This window comes from Canis lupus, chromosome 24 (genome assembly GCF_003254725.2).
Source record: "Canis lupus dingo isolate Sandy chromosome 24, ASM325472v2, whole genome shotgun sequence".
NCBI lineage: Eukaryota > Metazoa > Chordata > Mammalia > Carnivora > Canidae > Canis > Canis lupus.
Window position 1 is genome coordinate 33,271,944 of NC_064266.1, and position 20,868 is coordinate 33,292,811.

At 52.9% G+C, this 20,868-nt stretch overlaps 1 protein-coding gene and 2 long non-coding RNA genes across 6 annotated transcripts in view; 2 read left to right on the forward strand and 1 right to left on the reverse strand.

The window, feature by feature from the left end:
- LOC112674053 (uncharacterized) overlaps window positions 1-6,434 on the forward strand; it is a 12,038-nt gene extending 5,604 nt beyond the window's left edge. The window contains exon 2 of the long non-coding RNA XR_003145190.3: window positions 6,271-6,434. This is a non-coding gene — a long non-coding RNA (uncharacterized LOC112674053). The remainder of the gene's footprint in view (window positions 1-6,270) is intronic.
- On the reverse strand, window positions 4,244-18,466 carry LOC118352279 (uncharacterized). Of its 2 annotated transcripts, XR_004809170.2 has the most exons (4): window positions 18,328-18,434; window positions 14,889-15,101; window positions 7,631-9,699; window positions 4,244-4,607 (listed from the first exon to the last, which is right to left on the reverse strand). It is a non-coding gene; the product is annotated as an uncharacterized LOC118352279 (long non-coding RNA). The 2 variants fall into 2 exon arrangements; XR_004809169.2 differs by lacking the exons at window positions 4,244-4,607; window positions 7,631-9,699; window positions 14,889-15,101 and adding an exon at window positions 15,189-17,419 and having other exon boundaries at window positions 18,328-18,466.
- On the forward strand, window positions 7,894-20,276 carry PCIF1 (phosphorylated CTD interacting factor 1). 3 transcript variants are annotated; one of them, XM_035705916.2, is made up of 17 exons: window positions 7,894-7,916; window positions 11,079-11,251; window positions 12,678-12,820; window positions 12,916-13,040; window positions 14,122-14,259; window positions 14,451-14,581; window positions 14,694-14,848; window positions 15,502-15,649; window positions 15,744-15,827; window positions 16,067-16,166; window positions 17,196-17,358; window positions 17,983-18,155; window positions 18,316-18,402; window positions 18,489-18,673; window positions 19,291-19,384; window positions 19,481-19,656; window positions 19,742-20,276. In XM_035705916.2, exons 3-17 carry the CDS (start codon window positions 12,697-12,699, stop codon window positions 19,965-19,967), a joined length of 2,109 nt encoding a protein of 702 aa, XP_035561809.1. In that variant the 5' UTR covers window positions 7,894-7,916; window positions 11,079-11,251; window positions 12,678-12,696; the 3' UTR covers window positions 19,968-20,276. The 3 variants fall into 3 exon arrangements, with proteins under 3 accessions (XP_035561809.1, XP_025326035.1, XP_025326036.1); XM_025470250.3 differs by lacking the exon at window positions 7,894-7,916 and adding an exon at window positions 8,715-8,855; XM_025470251.3 differs by lacking the exon at window positions 7,894-7,916 and adding an exon at window positions 9,375-9,478.
- Window positions 20,277-20,868: the final 592 nt, after the last annotated feature.

Consider the following 20,868-nt stretch of genomic DNA (forward strand, 5'->3'; position numbering starts at 1 on the left):
TGCACAGTTCCCATTTGCACCAACACTAGTCTGGGCCATTTTCTGCACCAACCACAGTGGTGTTCAAAAAATAGGAATTGTAGTACCTTACTACCCTATTCAAAACCCTCATTCACTCCCCATCACACACAAAGACCTGGGTGCTGGCCATGAGCCCAGAGGACTAGGCTGCCCAGCTCCCACCTACCTTCCTCTTCAACTCTATTCCACCACTGTCTGGACACCAAGTCACTCAGCCTCGAGCTTTCCATTTACCCTTCCCTGCACCCGATGCACCTTTACAGAGAGACATTGCCTGGTTAGCTTCCTCTATTCACTGGAGTTTCTCCCCAAGTGTCACCTGCCCAGGGAGGATCCCACCCCATCAGTGTGCCTGTTGCTCTGCTTTGTTCTTTATCGGCTGTTTCTTCCAGCAGACTGTAAGCTCCATGGCGGCAGGAGCCTGATACTTACTCATGGCTGTGTCCCCAGGGCCCAGCACAGGAGCCAGTGTATAGAGAGTGGGTAGTTATTACTATCTACAGACCCTTCAAAAGGGGAGATTTTATCACGGACTGAGCAGCGCCGGCCTAATTCCCCCCTGAGCCTCTCTAAGCTCCCTATGCTTCCTGCTGGCACCATCCATCTCCTTACATCTCTCTGGGGTTATCTGGAGCTGGTCTGCAGCCAGGAATGCCATACTTTCCTAATCTCTTCAGAGGCCTGAACAATCCCTAAAGTCACCTCAGGAGGGGGTGGGGGTACTCCCTTAGGATCTCAGCTGGCTGCACAGGAATCAGGACTCCCTGACCCAAGCCACTCCCAGGCCCCTACACCTTACCTTCTAACAGGCCAGGCTGCCCTGGGACTTCATGTGCCTTCCTGGTGTGGGAGAAGCTGCTGGCCAGATTGAGATCCCTCTCAGTGCCCCATAGGCCAGAATTTCAGGCCTAAAGTTAGATCACTGGTTCTCAACCCCTTTTGCACATTAGTAGCTTTTGAAGTGGGGAGGGTTTTCCTTTGTTTTGTTATGCTTTGAATACCTATGGCTCTGCCCCAAACCCTAAGACTCTGATTTTTATTTATTCATTTTTTTTTTTAGTAGGCTCCATATTGGGTTTGAACTCAATCAAGACCTGAGCTGATTAAAAAAAAAAAAAAAAAAGACCTGAGCTGAGATCAAGAGTCAGACACTTGGAGCGCGTGGGTGCCTCAGTGGTTGAGCATCTGCCTTTGGCTCAGGTCCTGATCCTGGGGTCCTGGGATCCAGTCCCACATAGGGCTCCCCACAGTGAGCCTGCTTCTCCCTCTGCCTGTGTCTCTGCCTCTCTGTGTGTGTCTCTCATGAATAAATAAATAAATAAATAAATAAATAAATAAATAAATAAATAACGTTAAAAAAAAAAAGAGTTGGACACTTGACCGACCGAACCACCCAGGTGCCCCTCTGATTTCTCTTTTTATTTTATTTTTTTTATTTTTTTATTTTTTTTTTAAGATTTTATTTATTTTTTATTTATTCATGAAAGACTGAGAGAGAGAGAGAGAGCGCCAGAGACAAAGGCAGAGGGAGAAGCAGGCTCCATGCACCGGGAGCCCAATGTGGGATTCGATCCCGGGTCTCCAGGATGGCGCCCTGGGCCAAGGGCAGGCGCCAAACCGCTGCGCCACCCAGGGATCCCTGATTTCTTTTTTTAAAGCAGGCTTCATGCCCAATATGGGGCCCCAGTCATGACCCCGAGATCAAGTGTCCTACACTCTGCAGGCTGAGCCGGCCAGGCACCCTGCAAAACTCTTGATTTCATTGGTTTGGGATGAAGCCCTGGCATCAGTGGGTGTTTTTTAAAAAGTTCCTCGGAAAAAAAAAATAAAAATAAAAAATAAAAAGTTCCTCGGGATCCCAAGGTGGCTCAGTGGTTGAGCTCCTGCCTTCAGCCCAGGGCTTGATTTTGGGGTTCTGGGATTGAGTCCCACATCGGGCTCCCTGCAAAGAGCCAGCTTGTCTTTCTGCCTGTGTCTCTGCCTCTTTCTCTCTGTGTCTCTCATGAATGAATAAAAAACAAAATCTTTATAAAAAAAAAAGTTCCTCAACAGGATATAATGAACAAGACTGAGAGTAACAAGCATTGGCAAGAACACGGAGAAAGGAGAACCTTTCCCCACTGCTGCTAGGATGCAGCGTAGTGCAGTGCTTTGTCAGTTTCTTATAAAGGTAAATATATGTTCACTACCCATCCAGCAATTCCACTTCCAGGTGTCCATAAATAGGAAAACCTATGTTCATGCAAACCCTTGCACACAGGTTTGTGGCAGTTCCATTCCTCATAGCCAAAAAAGTGGGAACAGCCCCAATGTCCAGCAGTCGGTAAACAGATAAACAAAATGTGGCACTTGTGTGGTGGAAGACTATTCAGCAGGAAAGAAGATTGATCTGTGCCACAGCATGGATGAATCTCAAAAACATGATTCCATGTATGTGAAAGGTCCAGAGAAGGCAACTCTATGGAGATCAAAGGCAGAGCAGTGGTCACCTGGGCCTGGGGTGTGGGAAGAGGGGGTGAATGTAAATGAACAGTCACAAGAGGTTTTTTTGGGAGATGGAAATGTTCTAAAGCTGGCTTGTGGTGGCTGCACAGCTGTGTACATTTGCTCAAAATCCTTGAATTGTACATTTGAAACAGGTGAATCTCACACCGTATAAATCATACTCCAAGGGACGCCTGGGTGGCTCAGTGGTTGAGCATCTGCTTTCGGCTCAGGGCATGATCCTGGTCGGGAGATCAAATCCCACATCGGGGTCCCTGCGAAGAGCCTGTTTCTCCCTTCTCCCTCTGTCTATCCCTCTGCCTCTCTCTGTGTGTCTGTCATGAATAAATAAATTAATTTTAAAAATCTTTTTTTTAAAAGATTTTATTTATTTATTCATGAGAGACACACACACACACAGAGGCAGGTAGAGGGAGAAGCAGGCTCCATGCAGGGAACCCAATATGGGGTTTGATCTCCGGACCAGGATCATGCCCTGAGCCGAAGGCAGGAGCTAAACCGCCGAGCCACCCAGGGATCCCAATTTTAAAAATCTTAAAAAAAAAATCATACCCCAAGTTTTTCATGCAAGGGTTGGGATCTCTGGGTCAGAAGCCAAGCATCCTAGGACCCCCTCAGCTGGGACCCAAGCTCAGTTGGTGTCCTCTCCCTTCCCCCTCTCTATGTCAAAATTTCCTCTGATCTCAGATGTTCAGGAAGCTGCCTTCTGTCATCCTGGCTTCTTTTTTTGGAGAAGTCTAGGATTTCATTCTGCAGACTCAGCTCTATTTAGTGTAAACATCCTGGTTCGTGGCCACTCTGCTCAAAGTAGTAAAAATGGGGATCAGAAGGAAGGGGTGGGGAGGGTGAAAATGCCCGCCCCCTCCCCCCGGCAAGTCCTCCTACTGAGATGACCCAGCCACCACCTGGAGATGCTGGGTGCTAAACCAGAATGGGGACCAGATTTGGGGTGCAGGAGCCTGGCTCCACCTGCACCTTCCCCATTGCCTGGCAGTGCTCAGGATGACTAGTGACCCCAATACACCATCCCTCTCCACCCTTCCAGGCCTTAGCACAGGCTGTATCCTTGCCCACCTGGAAAGTCTTATCCTTCCAGCAAGAGTAGCTCATTGCCATCTCTTCTGAAGCCTTTTGCCTCCTGGTTAGCCCAACAGAACTCTTATCTCCCTGAAGCAGAGGGTTTATTTATGTGTCTGCCTCCCTGGCTCCTCTGTGAGCTCCCTGAGGACAAAGAGTCTGTCTTATTTATCTCTGGTTCTCAAGGTTCTAGGGCAGGCCCCACCACACACTGGGCCCAGCTGAACGAAGAAAGGGAGGGGAGCGTGACACCACATCAGACACTTACAGGACCAGGAAGACCAGAGGAAACGCCCCGCTCCCCTCATCTATTCTTGGCCTAAATGCCTTCTCTCATCTGGCCCCAGGATGGCCAGAGAGCCACTCCCAGTGGAAACCACAGTTTGGAGTGGAAGACTTTCTTCCACAGCTTCCCCGGGGCCAGGCCCACTGGCCTTGGAAACTGCCTTGGTGTTATTTAAACTGCAGAACAGTCTCTGGGCAGCTCTGGCTGGACCTGGGTGGGGGCAGCCTGGATCAGGATCACACTGGAGCCTCCCTTCCCCGACAGCCAGGACCTCAGGGTTTGAGCTAGCCGTGTGGTTCCCTCTCAGCAGCTTCTGGCAATAGTGGGAAAGAACAAGGGGGTTAAGATATGTAGCAGCCTGAGCCTGCTGAGCCTGTACATTTATGTTTCTGCTTTAATATGGAGGCTGGGCTTTGTCCTGAGTTGAGGTTGAGGTCCTCAGAGGCTCTGCCAGCAGACTCCCAGCCATGATAGGCTAAAACTGGAGGAGCCCTGCTTATCTCAACCATCTCTCCCAACTCATGAGGCTTCTTACTTCAGAAAAGGTGATTAAGTGCTTGAAAGCCCCAGGATCGATCTTTGCTTGGCCTGTTCATACCTATCTCCGGAGTAGAGGACTCCAGGCTGCTGGCAGAGACTCTGTCACAGTACGCAGCTCATGCTTTTCTTGGCATCTCAAAGGCCGCTGCTTTGGTGTGCCCACCACAGAAACCAGAGCCTAGAATAGAAACAGGGATACCTGAAAAAGTCATCCAGACTTTAATCCAATGTGGTCTGTCTGTGGCCAACACATATTTACAGAGCATTAGGCATAGCACTGGGAATGGGGCTACAGATGTGAAAAAGCCCCAGCCTCACCCTTAAGCAGTCCAGCCTGTGCTTAGGCACAGGCTGCTCTAGGAATAAGAAGAGGGGGCCTGACCAAGCCTGGGTGAAGACAAGTTCAGGGAAGGCTTCCTGGTGGAGGTAATATCTAAAGTAAAACTTGAAGAGGGCACCAGGGTGGCTCCGTCGGTTAAACATCCCACTCTTGATATTGGCTCAGGTCATGATCTCAGGGTCGTGAGACCAAGCCCCATATCAGACTCCACGCTCAGCAGGAAGTCTGCTTGACATTCTCTCTCCCTCTTCTTCTGTCCCTTTCCCCTACTTCTGCCCCTCCTCTCTACTCCCCCCAATTCCCTCTAGCCCCTACTCGCCCTTCTCCCCCCTACTCCTTTCTTCTGCCCCTCCCCCCTAAAACTAAATAAAAATTTCAAGTAAGACTTGAAGGTTAAATCACTGGGGAGGAAGAGTGAGAGCGAACAGCATATGTAAATGCCCAAGGTCAAGAGAGCACTTTGGGGGAAATTACACATAGTTCAAGATGGCTGGGACCCAATGAAGGAGAGGTGGTTTGAAGCTCTGGATCATGAATAATATGAATGTATGTAAAGTGCTCAGCACAGCCCTTACTAAATGCTCTGCTGTGGTAGCTCTCATTATACTTATGATCTTGTAAACCAAGTTAAGGGTTTGTAGTCAGTGGGGAGACACTCAAGGGTTTTAAGCCTAGAGTGACTTGACCAGATTTGCCATATGATCAGATTTAAAGAGATCTCTGTGACTGCAGTATGGATTATGGACTAGGAGAGAAGCAAGGCTGGAGGACGAGAAGACCGGTTTAGAGATTGGTCTTATTCATTCATTCATTCAAATATTTACATAATTAACCAATGGATTAACTCATTATTTATGTAAGTGTAATTTTTTTTGTTTCTAATTATTATCTATAATAATTCAGAAAGAAGAAATGGGTGGGAGGCTTCAAATATCTCCCAACAGTAGAATAAACAAACTTTGGAAGACAGTACAGCAATGAAAATTAATGCTGCCACATGCAACAACATAAATGGGTTTTGCAAGTGCAATGTTGAACAACACTGCATAATTCCATTTGTATAAAATTCAAGGAACAGGCAAAATGAAAGCACAGTGTTTAGGGATACATGCTTAAGTGGTAAAACTATACAAGCAAAGAAGTGATTATCGCAAAATCAGTGATTACCCTGTGCTTTGTGATACCTTGACCTGAGTGATGGTCACCTGAGTTTTCACTCTGATAAATCATGAAGTTTCATATTTCTGTTTTGTGCACTTCTCTGTATGTGTGCTATTCTTTTTTTAAAAAAGATATTTACTCACGAGAGACACAGAGGGAGAGGCAGAGACACAGGTAGAGGGAGAAGCAGGCTCCCTGCGGGGAGCGCAATGCTGGACTTGATCCCAGGACCCTAGGATCACAACCTGAGCCAAAGGCAGATACTCAACCACCGAGCCAGCCACCAGGAGCCCCTGCATGTGTGCTATTTTTTTAAAAGATTTTATTTATTTATTCATAGAGATGCAGAGAGAGAGAGAAGCAGGCTCCATGCAGAGAGCCCGACGTGGGACTCGATCCAGGTCTCCAGGATCACGCCCTGGGCTGCAGGCGGCGCTAAACCGCTGCACCACCGGGGCTGCCCCATGTGTGCTATTCTTAACAATAAGGAGGTTTAAAAAATAATGGTGTTTGCTCTATGGTAATAGGAATGGGGATGGAAAGAAGAGGCTTATTTTGACTCTATGTGGAAAGTAAGGAGAAGGGGAACGTGAGGAATGCCCTGGGAGGAACCAATCTGGGGAGCGGGGCAAACAAAGGCAAGGAGCAGTGTTTAACACCCTGAGTCTGAGGTTGGAGATGTCCAGGACCACGGTGTGAGCTCAGGCAAGTCACTTCCCTAAAGTCCAGATTCCCTCTCCTCAAGAGGGAAGCAGCAGTGTGGTTTCATGGAATTGGCTTTGGGTTTTGATGCTGGAAACCCCCGTCTTATGACCCCAGTTGATACTTAGTATGACTTCATACCATTACTTGACCCCTGCCCTGTCCCTGCAGCCTGTTTGCTCATGGGTAGACTTGAGATAATCATTTCTACTCTCACGAGTTCTTGAAGAGGATTAAATGGTAAAATAGGATATAAGCACTTGGGATATTTGGTGCTTTCAATTAAGAGACTCTTAGTAACAAAGGAAAAGATACTTTGAAAGCATATCAGCAAGAACAGCTAGAAGTGACTATAAGGTTTTTACACTCCAGTGTTAATAAGAACTACCTGGGGAGCTTGCAAACCTGGGCATTTTGTAAGTCTCAAATGACCATATAATTTATTGTCCAAATTTTAAAAAAAGATTTTATTTATTTATTCATGAGAGAGAGAGAGAGAGAGAGAGAGAGAGAGAGAAGCAGGCTCTACGCAGGGAGCCTGATGTGGGGACTCGGTCCCAGGATCCAGGATCACAGCCCCGGGCGGGAGGCAGGTGCTAAACCGCTGAGCCACCCAGGGATCCCAAACCAGGGCACTTTTGAGAAAGGAGGCAACATTAATAATTATGCCAGGAAAACAGATATAAATCAAGACTGTCCCAGGGAAAGCAGGACATGTGGTCCCCCTAGGCAGGTCTGAGGTGGGCACCAGGCATCCGGAGTTCCTACCAAGCTTCCCGAGTGAACTGGATGCTCTGTGAGGGCAGGATCGACTGCACCTCCTGTGCCTGTCGGAGCCGGTTTATTTTTGGAGGGCTCGAATCTACTTGGGGCAATCCTCATCACTCGGTGAGGCGGTAACAGCTAACGTTGATTCACTGCCAGGTACCACACATGCTGGGTACTTTACAGGTATCACCCCAGTTTTCACCAAATCTTTATGAGGCTTGGCGGACTACCTTCAATTGGAGGAAACTAAAGCTTGAAGAGGTCGAACTCCCTCAAGGCCACACATCTAGGATGGAGGCGCAGGGCTCTGAATCTAGCCGGACAGGGGAGGACCCTAGTTCACGCCACTGCCTCCGATACGGACAATGCCCCAGCCCCACCCAGCTGCACGGGGCCAGGCACCACGGACGCAGAGGCTGCTGCGCAGCGAGGGTACCCGCCGCCTCTGGCTCCGCTAGGGACGCGCCAGGCGAACAGCAGGCGGCAACCTTGGGTTCCTCCTAAGCTACTGTTGAGGTCAGTTTAGCGAGGCGGCCGGCGGGAGGCGGAGCCAGCGAGTCGGCCCGCCCCTCGCCTAGAACCCGGCAGGGCGCCGGGCGTGGGGCACCTAGCAACTGCACCTCCCGCGGGGCTAACCTTCGAGGCCGGCCTGAGCTCTTAGCGAGGCTCTGCCCCGCAACCAGGAGCCAGATACGTCAGTGCTGGGAGAGCCCTTCTGATGCATTTAGCATCTTCCTAACTTTGCCGAAGCCCATTATTAGGTCTCCCGCGGCTGTTCTGAGTTTCTTCTACTCAGGAGCACTTGTAACTAGCGTAGCCTCAACAGTGGGAAAAGGTCCGATTTGCATGCAGCCGGGATATGGAAAGCAGCTGTTAGACATTCTTGACAGGCCCAGGGGGCAAGCAGCTAAACGTTTCGGTGGCAGCGCCCCGCCGGAGCTAGGACCCAGGGCCCCGCTGCGCCCAGAGCCGCGTCACCAGAACCCCGCCCCCGGGTCGGCGTCTCAGCTGAGCGACCGCAGGTTCCCAGCCCGCCCCGCGCCCCCCGGTGCGCACTCTCAGTCCGGTCCTCCCGCCCGGGCCGGTGTGCTCGCGCGGGGAAACTGAGGCAGGGAGCGTGCCTGTGAGCTCGTTCCTTCCTCAGTCCGCACCCCACGGCCCGCGGGGCTGCCGTGCCCTCTTGAGACCCGCATGGGACAACAGGGAAGGACAGGAGGAAGGGGAGGGGGCCAAAACCCAGCAGGGTCTGTGGAGTCGGCCGGTCCTGCCACACTCAAGATGGCGGCGCGGCAGCGGCGAGGTCCCTCAGAGGCGGTACCAGCGCATGCGCAGCGCGGAGTCCCGGCCCGGGACACAAGATGGCGGCAGCGGCGCTGGGGAGGGCGAGGCGGAGGCGGCAAAACGGGAGGTCGAGCAGAACGTGTAGCCGCGTCCCCTCGAGTCCGCTCCGGGCAGGTAAGAGCCCCAGGAAGCCATGGTCCCGCCGCGAGCCGCTCCGGGGTCCGGGGATCCGAAGCCGAGCGGCGGTGGCCCCTCCGGCGCTTTCCGCTCGGGGCCACCGCTTGCCCTGTCTCTGCCGCCGCCGCCATCTTAGGCCCGCGGGTGGGCGGCCGGGCCGGTGGCTTGGGTGAGGGAGGTGGGCCCGGAGAGCGCGGGTGGAGCGGCCTCTAGGGCCCCTCCGCTGCTGCCGCCGCCACCGCCTTTGTGTCGGGCTCCGACTCTGAGTCGCCTCAGCCCGGGGGCGGGAGCGCGCGGTGGGGCGGGGGGCGGAGCCCGGGAGATGGGCCGGCGCGCGCGCGCCAAACAGCCCGCCCCCGCTGGTGTTGGCGGGGAGGGGAAAGGGTGCGCGCGCTGGCGCGGGTGGGGGGAACCCCTCCTCGAGCGGCCCCCGCGCCTGCGCATTTCGCAAGTCCTTTGACTCCGCCTTCCTGGTTCCGAGGGTTCTGGTTGGTGCATTGTTGCGATAGTCCCGCCCCATCTTCTTCCAATCCGGTAACCGGGTTCTTTCCTTCTGGTGGGTTCCTCCGGTTGCGCAGATACAGTTGTTTATTTAAGCGGGTCGGCGGTGTCGAACTGCGGTATGCGCGGGGGTCGGGGAGCCTCGATGAATAAAAACGTCATCTTAATGATAGAGTCATTTCTTACGTAAAGTGTACAATACACTGGACTCTACGTATACAGACCCTAGAGGTCGAAAGATTCGTGTTTGTAAGTCGAAAGCGGCAGAAGGATCTGGACCCCGGGTCCGCCCAAACCCAGAACGGGTTCCTCGGCCGCCGACTTGTTGCTTCCAGATCACCTGGGGAATTAAGAAAAAAATTTTAATCGTAAAAAAATGGTGATTTGAAGCAGTGTTAAAAATTCGTCATCCCGATTCCCAGATCCACCTTTCGGGGTGGGTTTAGAAAGTACAGATTTCTTGTGTATCTCCCCTCCCCATTTCTGATGCCTAGGACGTGAAGTGAGGGACAGGAATCTGAATTGTTTTACGAGCCCTCGTGATGCGTAGTCGGTTGTAAAAGCACTGCAGTGTCCGTCCCCATTTGGCCTGTAATTGTGCTGCTCTCGCTGCCCTGTGTGGTTGAGCTACATAGTTGGTGCCGCCTGGATGCCACACGATATTTACTGGGGAACTGTCAGTAAAGATGAACATGCTGTGTTACGTAATGCATTTGCATGTGCTATTATTATTGTAATTTTAAAAGATTGGTTTAAGCGTGTTTTTTTCTGCTCACTGTTGGTGGCTTGGGAGCATGCCCCCGATCTGTGATATGTACAGTTGGCCCTTTAACAACACAGGGGTTTGGGGCACTGATCCTGGCAGAGTCAGAAATCCCAGTATAACTTTCCACTCCCCACTACTTAGCTACTAACAGCCTAATGTTGACTGGAAGCCTTACTGGAAACATAGGTAGAGAATGAAAACATTTTTGTGGGATCCCTGGGTGGCGCAGCGGTTTAGCGCCTGCCTTTGGCCCAGGGCTCGATCCTGGAGACCCGGGATCGAATCCCACGTCGGGCTCCCGGTGCATGGAGCCTGCTTCTCCCTCTGCCTGTTGTGTCTCTGCCTCTCTCTCTCTCTCATTGTGTGCTTATCAAAAAAAAAGAAAACATATTTTGTATGTTATGTGTATTATATAGTGTATTCTTAAAATAAAGTCAGAGGAAAGAAAATGTTAAAATCCTAAGGAAGTGTAAATACATTTATAGTAGTGCATCGTACTGAAAAAAATTGCGTGTAAGTAGACCCACACAGCTCAGACCTGTGTCATTCAAGAGCCAAACGGTATGTTCACTTTTCTCTTGTCTTCGGGATATTTTGGTTGATAGGAGCAGCTACACAATTCATGGGGTCCAGTGTGCAAAATGAAAACGTGGTCCCTCTTGTTAAAAATTCATTAAAAATTTCAAGAGAGTGACAAGAGAGCATGAAACCAGGCTTAGGGCCCTCCTCAAACCGGGCCTGTGTGACTACATGCTACGAGTCTATGAAGGTGAACCTTTTGTTTTGCAAAGCTTGAGGACCATTTTCATCCTTTCAATCTCCAGATCTCCCACAGTGTCTCCTGCCCCGTCCTAGAGGCTCCCAACTTGCTTTGTGTCGCCCCTGTTGCTGTTAGCCCTGCTCTGCGGCATTTCACTGGTCTGTGACTCTCTTTTTTTCTATTTGCTCTGCAGTTGCTGATGCAAGGAATTCCCTGGGCCCCCGTCCACTCCACTGCTGACCAGCCCACCCACCTGTGCTGAACCTCCTGCAGATCTTCCCCCTGCCTCTGTGGGACCCTGTGACGTGGGGGCCCATCCAGTCGGAGAAGAAAACCCTCTCATGCTAGCGTTGCAGACCCCAGAGGGTGAGAAAAAGAGGGACCTTGTTCAGGCTTGAGACCTATGGGCTCAGCCCCAAGGCACCGGGGATCCCTCCTCCCCAGAGAATCAAGCTTTTTCTCCCCTTGGTTAGTGGTTCCGAACCTTTTGTTACCATGGCCCCCTTTGGTTGTATGTATGTCCTCTTGCTCCGTGCATTTTTACTGCCAAACTGTACCAATGAAGTCACCATTCACTTTTCCCTTTCCAAATTAACAAAGACATCTATGACTGAGTGTACAAATAAAATTAATGTCCCAGTGATTCCTATGATGTTGTCGATAGCCAATCAGAGCTTCTGATCAGCATGAGATAATCAGTGTGACCATGATGAGTTGATAAAATTTTAGCAAGCAAAGATAACTGATGTTTCACCATGCCTTTGTGCTCTTTTTTGGGTAAATGTTTGATTTCTTTGGGTGTTGTGACATACTGAGAACAACTTTGGGATCACCAGTCCAATCTTATTTGGGCCCCTAGGAGTCCACCAGCCAGGTCAGAAATCACTGGCCATTGAGGCTCGCACTGGGTGTGCTTTGGGTGGGGGTGGTGGAGAATACAGAAGGAGCTGAAGGAGCTGCCCTGCTTCCTGATGTTTAAAGTAAATTTTCACATGAGGATGAGGAAGGACAGAATTAGACATTTCTTCTCAGTCCTACGGGTTTCTTTAGCAACAGATTGTTTTCTGCTCTGAAGCAGAGAATGAAGCAGCCACTCAGATGCCTGTCCCCTCTGAGCTGTACTCTGTTCCAGTTAGATTTTATTGGATAGGAACAGGAAAGAGGAGGATTTGCTGTTCTTTTTTGTGGGAATAGCTTCTCAGGGGCAGACCCTGTTCTGTCTTCTGTGCCACCCTGTGCTTTATAAATATTTATTTATTTTATTTATTTATTTATTTTTTTGCTTTATAAATATTTGCAGAATGAATAGAGTTCCTATTGCGTCCAGGTACCATGCTGAGCACTGGAGAGATGAACTGGGCCCAGTTCCTAGCTCTGGGAGTTCTGACCATCTGATGGGTAGACAAACCCAGCTGATAGACAGGACTGGGTGCCACAGTGGAGATGTTCATGGCCCTGCAGAGGAGCTCTGACCACCTAGCTTAGGGGAGGGAGAGTCCAGGAAGGCTTTCTGGAGTAGAGTGGATAAGTGACAAACCAGGCAGAGAACTGGGGAGAGTATGTCAGGCAGAAGGAGCAACAGAAATGCACCCATTTTACAGCCTGAGGGGACTGCGACTTAGATCCCAGGGCTCCTCTGCTACCACACTGGCCTTCTGGGACAGGACTGAATTGATTCCTAATATCTGCAAGTGGTCAATGGAGCCCTCAGTGGATTGTAATTGGTGGGTGAGGGGTGGAGCTGACCTCCATGCCCTGCTGGCCTGACACCCTTCGGTCCTCTGTGTGGCAGGTCCGGTGTGGGTGCTGAGATGGCCAATGAGAATCACGGCAGCCCCCGGGAGGAGGCGTCCCTGCTGAGTCACTCCCCGGGCACCTCCAATCAGAACCAACCCTGTTCTCCAAAGCCCATCCGCCTGGTGCAGGACCTCCCAGGTACTGGCGAGGGGCAGGGCAGGGTAGGGTGGTGGGGTAGGAAGGATGCCTCAGGAGCAGCACTGACCCTGGCTGGGTTCCATGCTTGTTTGCAGAGGAGCTGGTGCATGCGGGCTGGGAGAAGTGCTGGAGCCGGAGGGAGAACCGTCCCTACTACTTCAACAGATTCACCAACCAGTCCCTATGGGAGATGCCTGTGCTGGGCCAACATGACGTGATTGTGAGTGCCAGCCCAGGGCAGGGGTCCAGAGCAGCTTCTAGCATCTGGGCTTTCCCTAAACGTCTCTTGAGCCTAGCTCCATCTTGGAACCTGGGGATACAATGGCACACAGATACATTCCCGCCCTTGTGTAACCTACACTCAAATAGGGGAGACTGACCCCTAAAAAGATGATTGTATTAGTGTGATATTGAACCTGAACTCCATGTCAGGCACTGTGCCTGTGATGCAGTTGTGAGCAAGATGGATCTGGTCCTGCCCTTGTACTCTCAGGGGCCCCACAGTCTATTGAGTAGCTGGCAGGATGGCGCTGGCACGTGCATGAAGGATAGTGTTAGATTACACCAGGGACCCTGGTCGGCTAGAAGGGAGGGGACAGGGAAAGCTTCTCTTTGAATTAGCATTTAAGGTGACAAAGTTAGTGACGTGAAAGTTGTCAGATGGGAGAAGCGTGTTCTAGGAAAGAAGTGTCAATGTGATCAAGGAAGTACTAGCACGAGATGTCTGGCAGAAACGTGGGCTTTTGGATCCCTATCCGTTGGGGCAGACTTACTTTACTGGGCATAATTAAGCCAGTTGGCACCCCCATTTTGTAGATGAAGGCACTAAGGGTCAGAGATGGGAAATGACTGGCCCAAGACCTTGAGCCAGTACGAGGCAGAGCTGGAGTTGAACCCAATGTGATTTCAGGGCCACCCTGCCTACCATCACTAGTTCTTTGTGTCACCAAAGGAGTTCCAGTGTTCAAGGAGAAATTAACGTGTACAGAGGGTTCCTGTCATGTCAGATGTCCTGTTAGGCTGGTCATATTCATGGACTCATTGAATCATCTTCCCAAAGGGAGGTTGGGCCTGTCTTAGCATGGCCATTTTGAAGGTGAGGGAATTAGGAAAGAATGTAAGTCTCTCAAGGTCACACAGTTGCAAGTGGCAGGCAGGAATGGAACCCCGTGTTCTTTCTGCATCCCAGCCTCTTTTGCTCTTCTCTGAGCAGTCGGAGCAGGGGGGCATCAGGATTCTATGTTATTGGGGCTCCTAAGCCACTGGCCCCACTTGCAACTCTGCTGGTCTCCCTCCACCAGTCGGACCCTTTGGGACTGAATGCAACTCCACTGCCCCAAGACTCAAGCTTGGTGGACACCCCCCCAGCTGAGAACAAGCCCCGAAAGCGACAGCTCTCAGAAGAGCAGCCAAGCGGCAATGGTGTGAAGAAGCCCAAGGTGAGTGAATGCAGGCTGTCAGGATGTGGCTGGTAAGAGGCTGCTCTAGGTGGCAACCAGCAGGTTTCCTGCAAGGGCTGGGCAGTGGTAGGTTGGGAGGGGGCCTGGTGCACAGCCTGCCAGCTGCACCAGTGTAGCAGCCATAGGCCAATCCTCCTGACCCTGATACCTTTTTTTTGTTGTTATTCTAGATTGAAATTCCTGTGACACCCACAGGCCCATCGGTGCCTAGCTCTCCCAGTATCCCAGGAACCCCAACACTGAAGATGTGGGGGACATCCCCTGAAGATAAACAGCAGGCAGCTCTCCTCCGCCCCACTGAGTGAGTCCCTGCTGATGGGCTTGGGGGCATCCGTCATCAGTGCAGCCTGCATGCCTGGCATCCCTCCCTCCTTTACTTCTACTTTCGTCAGTGCTCCTTTCTGTGCCCCAAGGGTGTACTGGGACCTGGACATCCAGACCAACGCTGTCATCAAGCACCGGGGGCCATCAGAGGTGCTGCCCCCGCACCCTGAGGTGGAGCTGCTTCGCTCCCAGCTCATCCTCAAGCTTCGGCAGCACTACCGGGAGCTGTGCCAGCAGCGAGAGGGTAACTGCTCCTGGGCTCCGGGACCCTTGTTTCCACCTACCCTTAGCAAGGGCCAGGCTCGACCAGCTGGGCTTGGGGATGGTGCTGTGAAGCCTCGTGGCTGAGAGCATAGGCTGTGGAGGGGACAGGCCTGCTGGAGCCCCAGGTCCGCTGACCGCTTACAGAAAGGGTGGCTGGCACCAGTAACCACAGAACTAGTCCGTAACCTTCCAGAATGCTTACTGTCAGATACACACGAAGCCTTTTTGTGTGTCTGTAAGAGAGCATAGAAACAAAAAAGTGCCTGTACCTCACGGCATGGCTACTACTACACGGAGTAAGTGGATTGGAAAGCCCTCCGTACACTGTAGCTTTTATTAGTTGTAAAGCAGCCTGCTAACTATGCAGACATATAGTTTCTCCTTTTTCCTCTTATCTAAGTAACATTTACTCACACTCTGTATAAAACTAGCGGTTCTCAGAGGACACTTAAGGGATATTGCCTAGAGGATGTAAAACTAGCGGTTCTCAGAGGACACTTAGGGGATGTTGCCTAGAGGACGAGCTGCTGGCATAGTGGGCTGTCGCCTCGGGTGCCCCATCCCTCCCGTGTGCTGGGCCCACACGCAGGCAGCTGACTGAGCCAGACTTTCACCACCTCTGCTGTCCTGCAGGCATCGAGCCCCCTCGAGAATCTTTCAACCGTTGGATGCTGGAGCGCAAGGTCGTGGATAAAGGCTCTGATCCCCTGTTGCCGAGCAACTGTGAACCAGTCGTGTCACCTTCCATGTTTCGAGAAATCATGAATGACATTCCCATCAGGTACAGCCCACAGCTGGGGCCGACTCGGGGGGCTTTGGGTCTGCGTAGCCACTCCTGTGTAGAAGACTCTAACCTTGCCTGCTCCATATGCTAGGTTATCCCGAATCAAGTTCCGGGAGGAAGCCAAGCGCCTGCTCTTTAAGTACGCAGAGGCTGCTCGGCGGCTCATTGAATCCAGGTTTGCTCTCCTGCCCCAGGAAGCTGGGTGTGTGCTCAGAGTGGGGAAGTGCTGGGCTGTCTGGCCCATCTCATGGAGCTCAGTCACTGCTCTCCGTGGCAGGAAGGGGGCAGGCTCCCAGAGGAGGAGCAGGGGCTTTGAGGGAAGCCCTGGTGCCTCAATGTTAGTGCAGGTGGGTGGGAGGAGGAAGCGTGGAGCAGCTGCCGGACAGCTGGCTGTTATGTGCCCTCAACTGGCAGGAGTGCGTCCCCTGACAGCAGGAAGGTGGTCAAATGGAATGTGGAGGATACGTTCAGCTGGCTGCGGAAGGACCACTCGGCCTCCAAGGAGGACTATATGGTGAGTGGCCCTGGGTGAGGAGGCTGGTGGAAGGGCTCTGCGGCCACTTCCCACAGCAGCCTGCTTAGGCTGGGCTGGGCCCCACCGCAGCCTGTCTGCAGCCCAGCAGACCTTTGATGCTCATTGGTCCCAAAACTCCCGCCATATAGAGGTTTGTCCAGGCTCCTGGCTCTCTCTTAAAGACTGATCCTGTGCTCGGCCACACATGAGAAGTATCTGCCTTTTCAACTTAACATCTCCCTTGAATAGATTTTTGGACACAGATTGACAAACTGCCTTTTCTTGGGTGTGTGCGCTCACCACAGTTAAGAGCCGGCACCAGATTCAATTCCCTCCTTTACTGTGTCCACAGCAATTCTGTTTTCTGGCCCAGACCCATCACTTCTTTAACTCTCCACCAGCACTAGCAATGGGCTTTCTTTTCAGGACCATTTTTCACAAGAGACAAGGTTTCGCACTTCACGATAGTAACTGTACTTGACACGTAGAGTGACAAAGGTAGGTGTACTCACTAGCCAGTGACTCATTTTCACTCATCACTTTCACACGTGTGGTTCAGCAAAATTACAAATGCCTAGTTAAATCCTTGCAAGTTGCTAAAAGCTCAAATTTTAAATCTGCAATGACCAAGGACCCTGTTTTATAATGGTCTCTTCTCCCTGGTAGATGGCGAATGCTTTGTAAGTGGGGACTGTGCCTGGTTTGTCAGTTTCCCCAGCAATTATCATGAGATCTGGCACAGTGTAACCCCAACTATAGATGCTGGCATTTATTAGACACTTGCTGTATGCCAGGGGCTTTCTTAAGCCCTTAATGGGAATGATCACATTTAATACTCAAACTGCCTTCTCTGGTAAGTATTTTGTGTTCCCTTAACAGTTGAGAAATAAGACTCAAAAGACACCAAGGGACTTGTCCAAGTGACACAGCTAGTACGTAGCAGAGTTGGTTTCAAAATGAGGACTGCTGGAACCCACCAGCCCTCCTCCACCAGCCCCCTAGAGCTCTGATTACGAGTGTCTCCTCCAGGACCGCCTGGAGCATCTGCGGAGGCAGTGTGGCCCCCACGTCTCAGCCGCAGCTAAGGACTCTGTGGAGGGCATCTGTAGTAAGATCTATCACATCTCCCTGGAGTATGTCAAGCGGATCCGAGAGAAGCACCTTGCCATCCTCAAGGAAAACAACATCCCAGGTAGGGAGCCAATGGCAGGGAGCCAGCTGTGAGGCTGTCAGCTCTGTTTCCCGGCCCCTGACTGAAGGGGAAAGTGAGGCTTGGTTTGGGGAAACCCGTTTTCCCCAGCAGTGTCTGGGGCAGGACCTGTTGTCCTTGAGCTCAGGTATTTCAGCCCTCCTCTAGGAAGTGGACAAGGGCTGGGAAAGGGGGAGCCAGAAGGTGGTGAAGACAGGCCCAGGGTAAGCAGTTAGGGGGACTTGGGTTTACACCTGTTTCTGCAAGCCCCATCTCCCCCACACTGCAGACTAGGATCATACGAGAACTTAGTGGTAACTCAAGAGTGCTGGCCAAAAAAAGCTCCCTAAACAAGGTGTTTTTAATTCCTGTGAGAGTGATGCAGTATTCCTGCCTGGCAAACTGGGGGCCCATGTCAGTACAGAACGTGTTGACCTGGGCCACCAGCTCTCGCCCTTGCCTGGCTGTTAACGTGGTTATCAAACTATCTGAGCTCTGTCCTGCTCCTTCATGGGATGAGACTTCCCTCCCTCAGCTACTGGGGTATGCGTGTGAGGCACCCAGCATGCAGTAGGCACTGGGGCTGTCCAGGAAGCCATGGCCCCTGACTGCTCTCCCTGCCCACAGAGGAGGTGGAGGCCCCAGAAGTGGAGCCCCGCCTGGTGTACTGTTACCCAGTACGGCTGGCCGTGTCTGCACCCCCTATGCCCAGTGTGGAGATGCACATGGAGAATAACGTGGTCTGCATCCGGTACAAGGGAGAGATGGTCAAGGTCAGCCGCAACTACTTCAGCAAGCTGGTAAGAGCTGGGGTGAAGGGGAGGCAGGTCCCCCCAGGTAGGAGGTTAGAGGAGGGAGGGCCAGCTGCTTCTTGACCCAGTGTCCTCGGCAGGAGACCAGTGATTAGGGAGGGAGGGAGGGAGGGAGCATTGCTGAAGGCCATTGCCCTCTGTTCCCCAGTGGCTGCTTTACCGCTATAGCTGCATTGACGACTCTGCCTTTGAGAGGTTCCTGCCTCGAGTCTGGTGTCTTCTGCGGCGGTACCAGGTACAGGCCTGGGGCGGCAGTGGGAGGGCTCCTCTAGAGGGTGGGAGAAGGCTGAGCCTCAGAGGCTGACAGTGGCCACCGTGCAGATGATGTTTGGCGTGGGCCTCTACGAGGGGACAGGCCTGCAGGGATCGCTGCCCGTGCACGTCTTTGAGGCCCTCCACCGACTCTTCAGCGTCAGCTTTGAGTGCTTTGCCTCGCCCCTCAACTGCTACTTTCGCCAGTACTGCTCTGCCTTCCCGGACACTGATGGCTACTTCGGCTCCCGCGGGTGAGAACCAGGGGCTGCCAGGGCCCTCTGCCCAGGGAAGGGGTCCCCTAGAGCGTAGATCTCACCTGGGCAAGCTACTTCTTAATAGGGTCTTGGAATCGGGTGGTGTTGGGTGTAAGCCCTTGCTGCCTGTGGGGCCTTGGACTGCTCACTGTACTTCGGGAGCTGGTGGGTTTCTCAGTGAATTAGCGTTGGCTGGGGTGGGAGCACATGGTCCAGGCACTGAGAGGCATGGGAGGTGGGGATTCAGACCTCAGGGACCTGACAGACTCACGTGGGAGATGGGAGGGGAGGGAGCACGAATGAAAGGAGATGCAGCCTCCAGCAGAAGACAGGCTGGGCCAAAAAGGGGACAGGCTCTGCAGCTGGGGACCCCTGGCAGGGGCTTGTGCTGTGATGGCAGCAGAGTCTGAAATGGGTTTGAGTTCCAGCCCTTCCATGAAGTGCTTGGTGCTTTGGCCGCCAAACCCGAGCCTCTCCATCCTCAGCCCCCAATGAAGTCGGCCACACTTATGGCCTGACCGTGGCCCATCCCTTCAACAAGGTGGGGGTGGCACCCATTTCTGCTTGAGGGCCTGGGTCCTGGTAGGACTTTGAATGCTCACCTCCGTCCCCAGGCCCTGCCTGGATTTCTCCCCGCTGAGTGGTTCCTTTGAGGCCAACCCTCCATTCTGCGAGGAGCTCATGGATGCCATGGTCTCTCACTTCGAGGTGCGTGTGCTGCTGTGGGTGGGGGTGGCCAGCAAGATTGCCAGCCACCTGGAGGGCAGCCTTTGATGTCTGCCCGATGCCTCCTCCCTCCCACAGAAACTTCTCGAGAGCTCACCAGAGCCCCTGTCCTTCATCGTGTTCATCCCCGAGTGGCGAGAACCCCCCACACCGGCGCTCACCCGCATGGAGCAGAGCCGCTTCAAACGCCACCAGCTGGTCCTGCCTGCCTTCGAGCACGAGTACCGCAGTGGCTCCCAGCACGTCTGCAAGAAGTGGGTGCTGGGGGAGGGTGGGGCTGGGAGGACTGGGCCTTCTCGCCAGGCCGAGCCCCACCCTGAGCTGCTCCTTTGCCCACAGGGAAGAAATGCACTACAAGGCCGTCCACAACACGGCCGTGCTCTTCCTGCAGAACGACCCTGGCTTTGCCAAGTGGGGGCCGACACCAGAGCGGCTACAGGAGCTGAGTACCGCCTACCGGCAGTCAGGCCGCAGCCACAGCTCCAGCTCCTCCTCTTCCTCGGAGAACAAGGACCGGGACTCGGGCCGCGAACAGGGCCCTAGCCGCGAGCCTCACCCCACTTAACACATCCTGCAGGGAGGAGGAGCCCCAGGGTGCTGGTATGGACTGCTGGGACTCAGGCCTCTCGGGGCTGAGCAGACCCCAGGACCCTCCCCCTGAGGTGGCTGCAGGACTCAGGCTGCCAGGTCATAGGAAGATTATGGCTCTGCCAGGGCTCCCCCTCCCTGCCCGATCCCCCAACTCCTCACCTCAAACTCACTCCAACTCCTGTGTAAATAGATCCCATCCCTGCCCTTCCGGTCCCTACCATCTTATTGCCATCTTGTTTCATTTGTAAAAGGAAATACAGAACCCTGCCCTCCCCATTGAGAATGTGTGAGGGTCTTGAGGGCAGAGAAGGCGGAGAACCTGGAGCTAGTCTTGGGACCACACACTCTCCACCCAGGCCCACCTTCTTATGACACCCCCCGCCCCCCCCGGCCTTCACACTCCAACCTAGGGTCTGGTGTCTAACTTCCCACCCTGCTGACCCCACAACTGAGTCTCTGGTGGCCTCTGCCTACGTCCAGTGAATGTGTGGAGTCCAAAGGCCCACTTCATCTATGTGCAAGCTGTTCTCACAGCCAGGCCTCCACTCATACCTCCAGGGAGCAGACGACTGGGGCTGTGCCCAGGCAGAGCGCTAGACTCCTGCTAGACCTGGAGCTGCCACAGTGAGTGGGCAGCCAGCTGATTCACAGTCTAGGATCAGTAGGAAGAGCAGCTCTGAGCCACCAGAGCTTTAGGGTATGGTCTCCGTGCAGATAGGCACCTGGCTGTGCTGCCCTCTGGAGACACAGAGGAGCAGGTGTTCTTCTGGGGCCCGGGGAGAGGGGAAGGAGGTCTGAAGGTGCTCATAGGGGTTCTTACCAGCTCAGCCATCTCTCCCAGTATCAGGCCTCTGCCCCAAGGGCCTGCTCTGCTG

Bases quoted from the DNA above. Each gene is read 5' to 3' on its own strand.
- PCIF1 (XM_035705916.2), top strand. From the start codon at position 12,697: ATGGCCAATGAGAATCACGGCAGCCCCCGGGAGGAGGCGTCCCTGCTG. The intron at 18,403-18,488 runs GTACAGGCCTGG...GCCACCGTGCAG, and splicing joins GTCTTCTGCGGCGGTACCAG to ATGATGTTTGGCGTGGGCCT. The intron at 18,674-19,290 runs GTGAGAACCAGG...CTCCGTCCCCAG, and splicing joins GGCTACTTCGGCTCCCGCGG to GCCCTGCCTGGATTTCTCCC.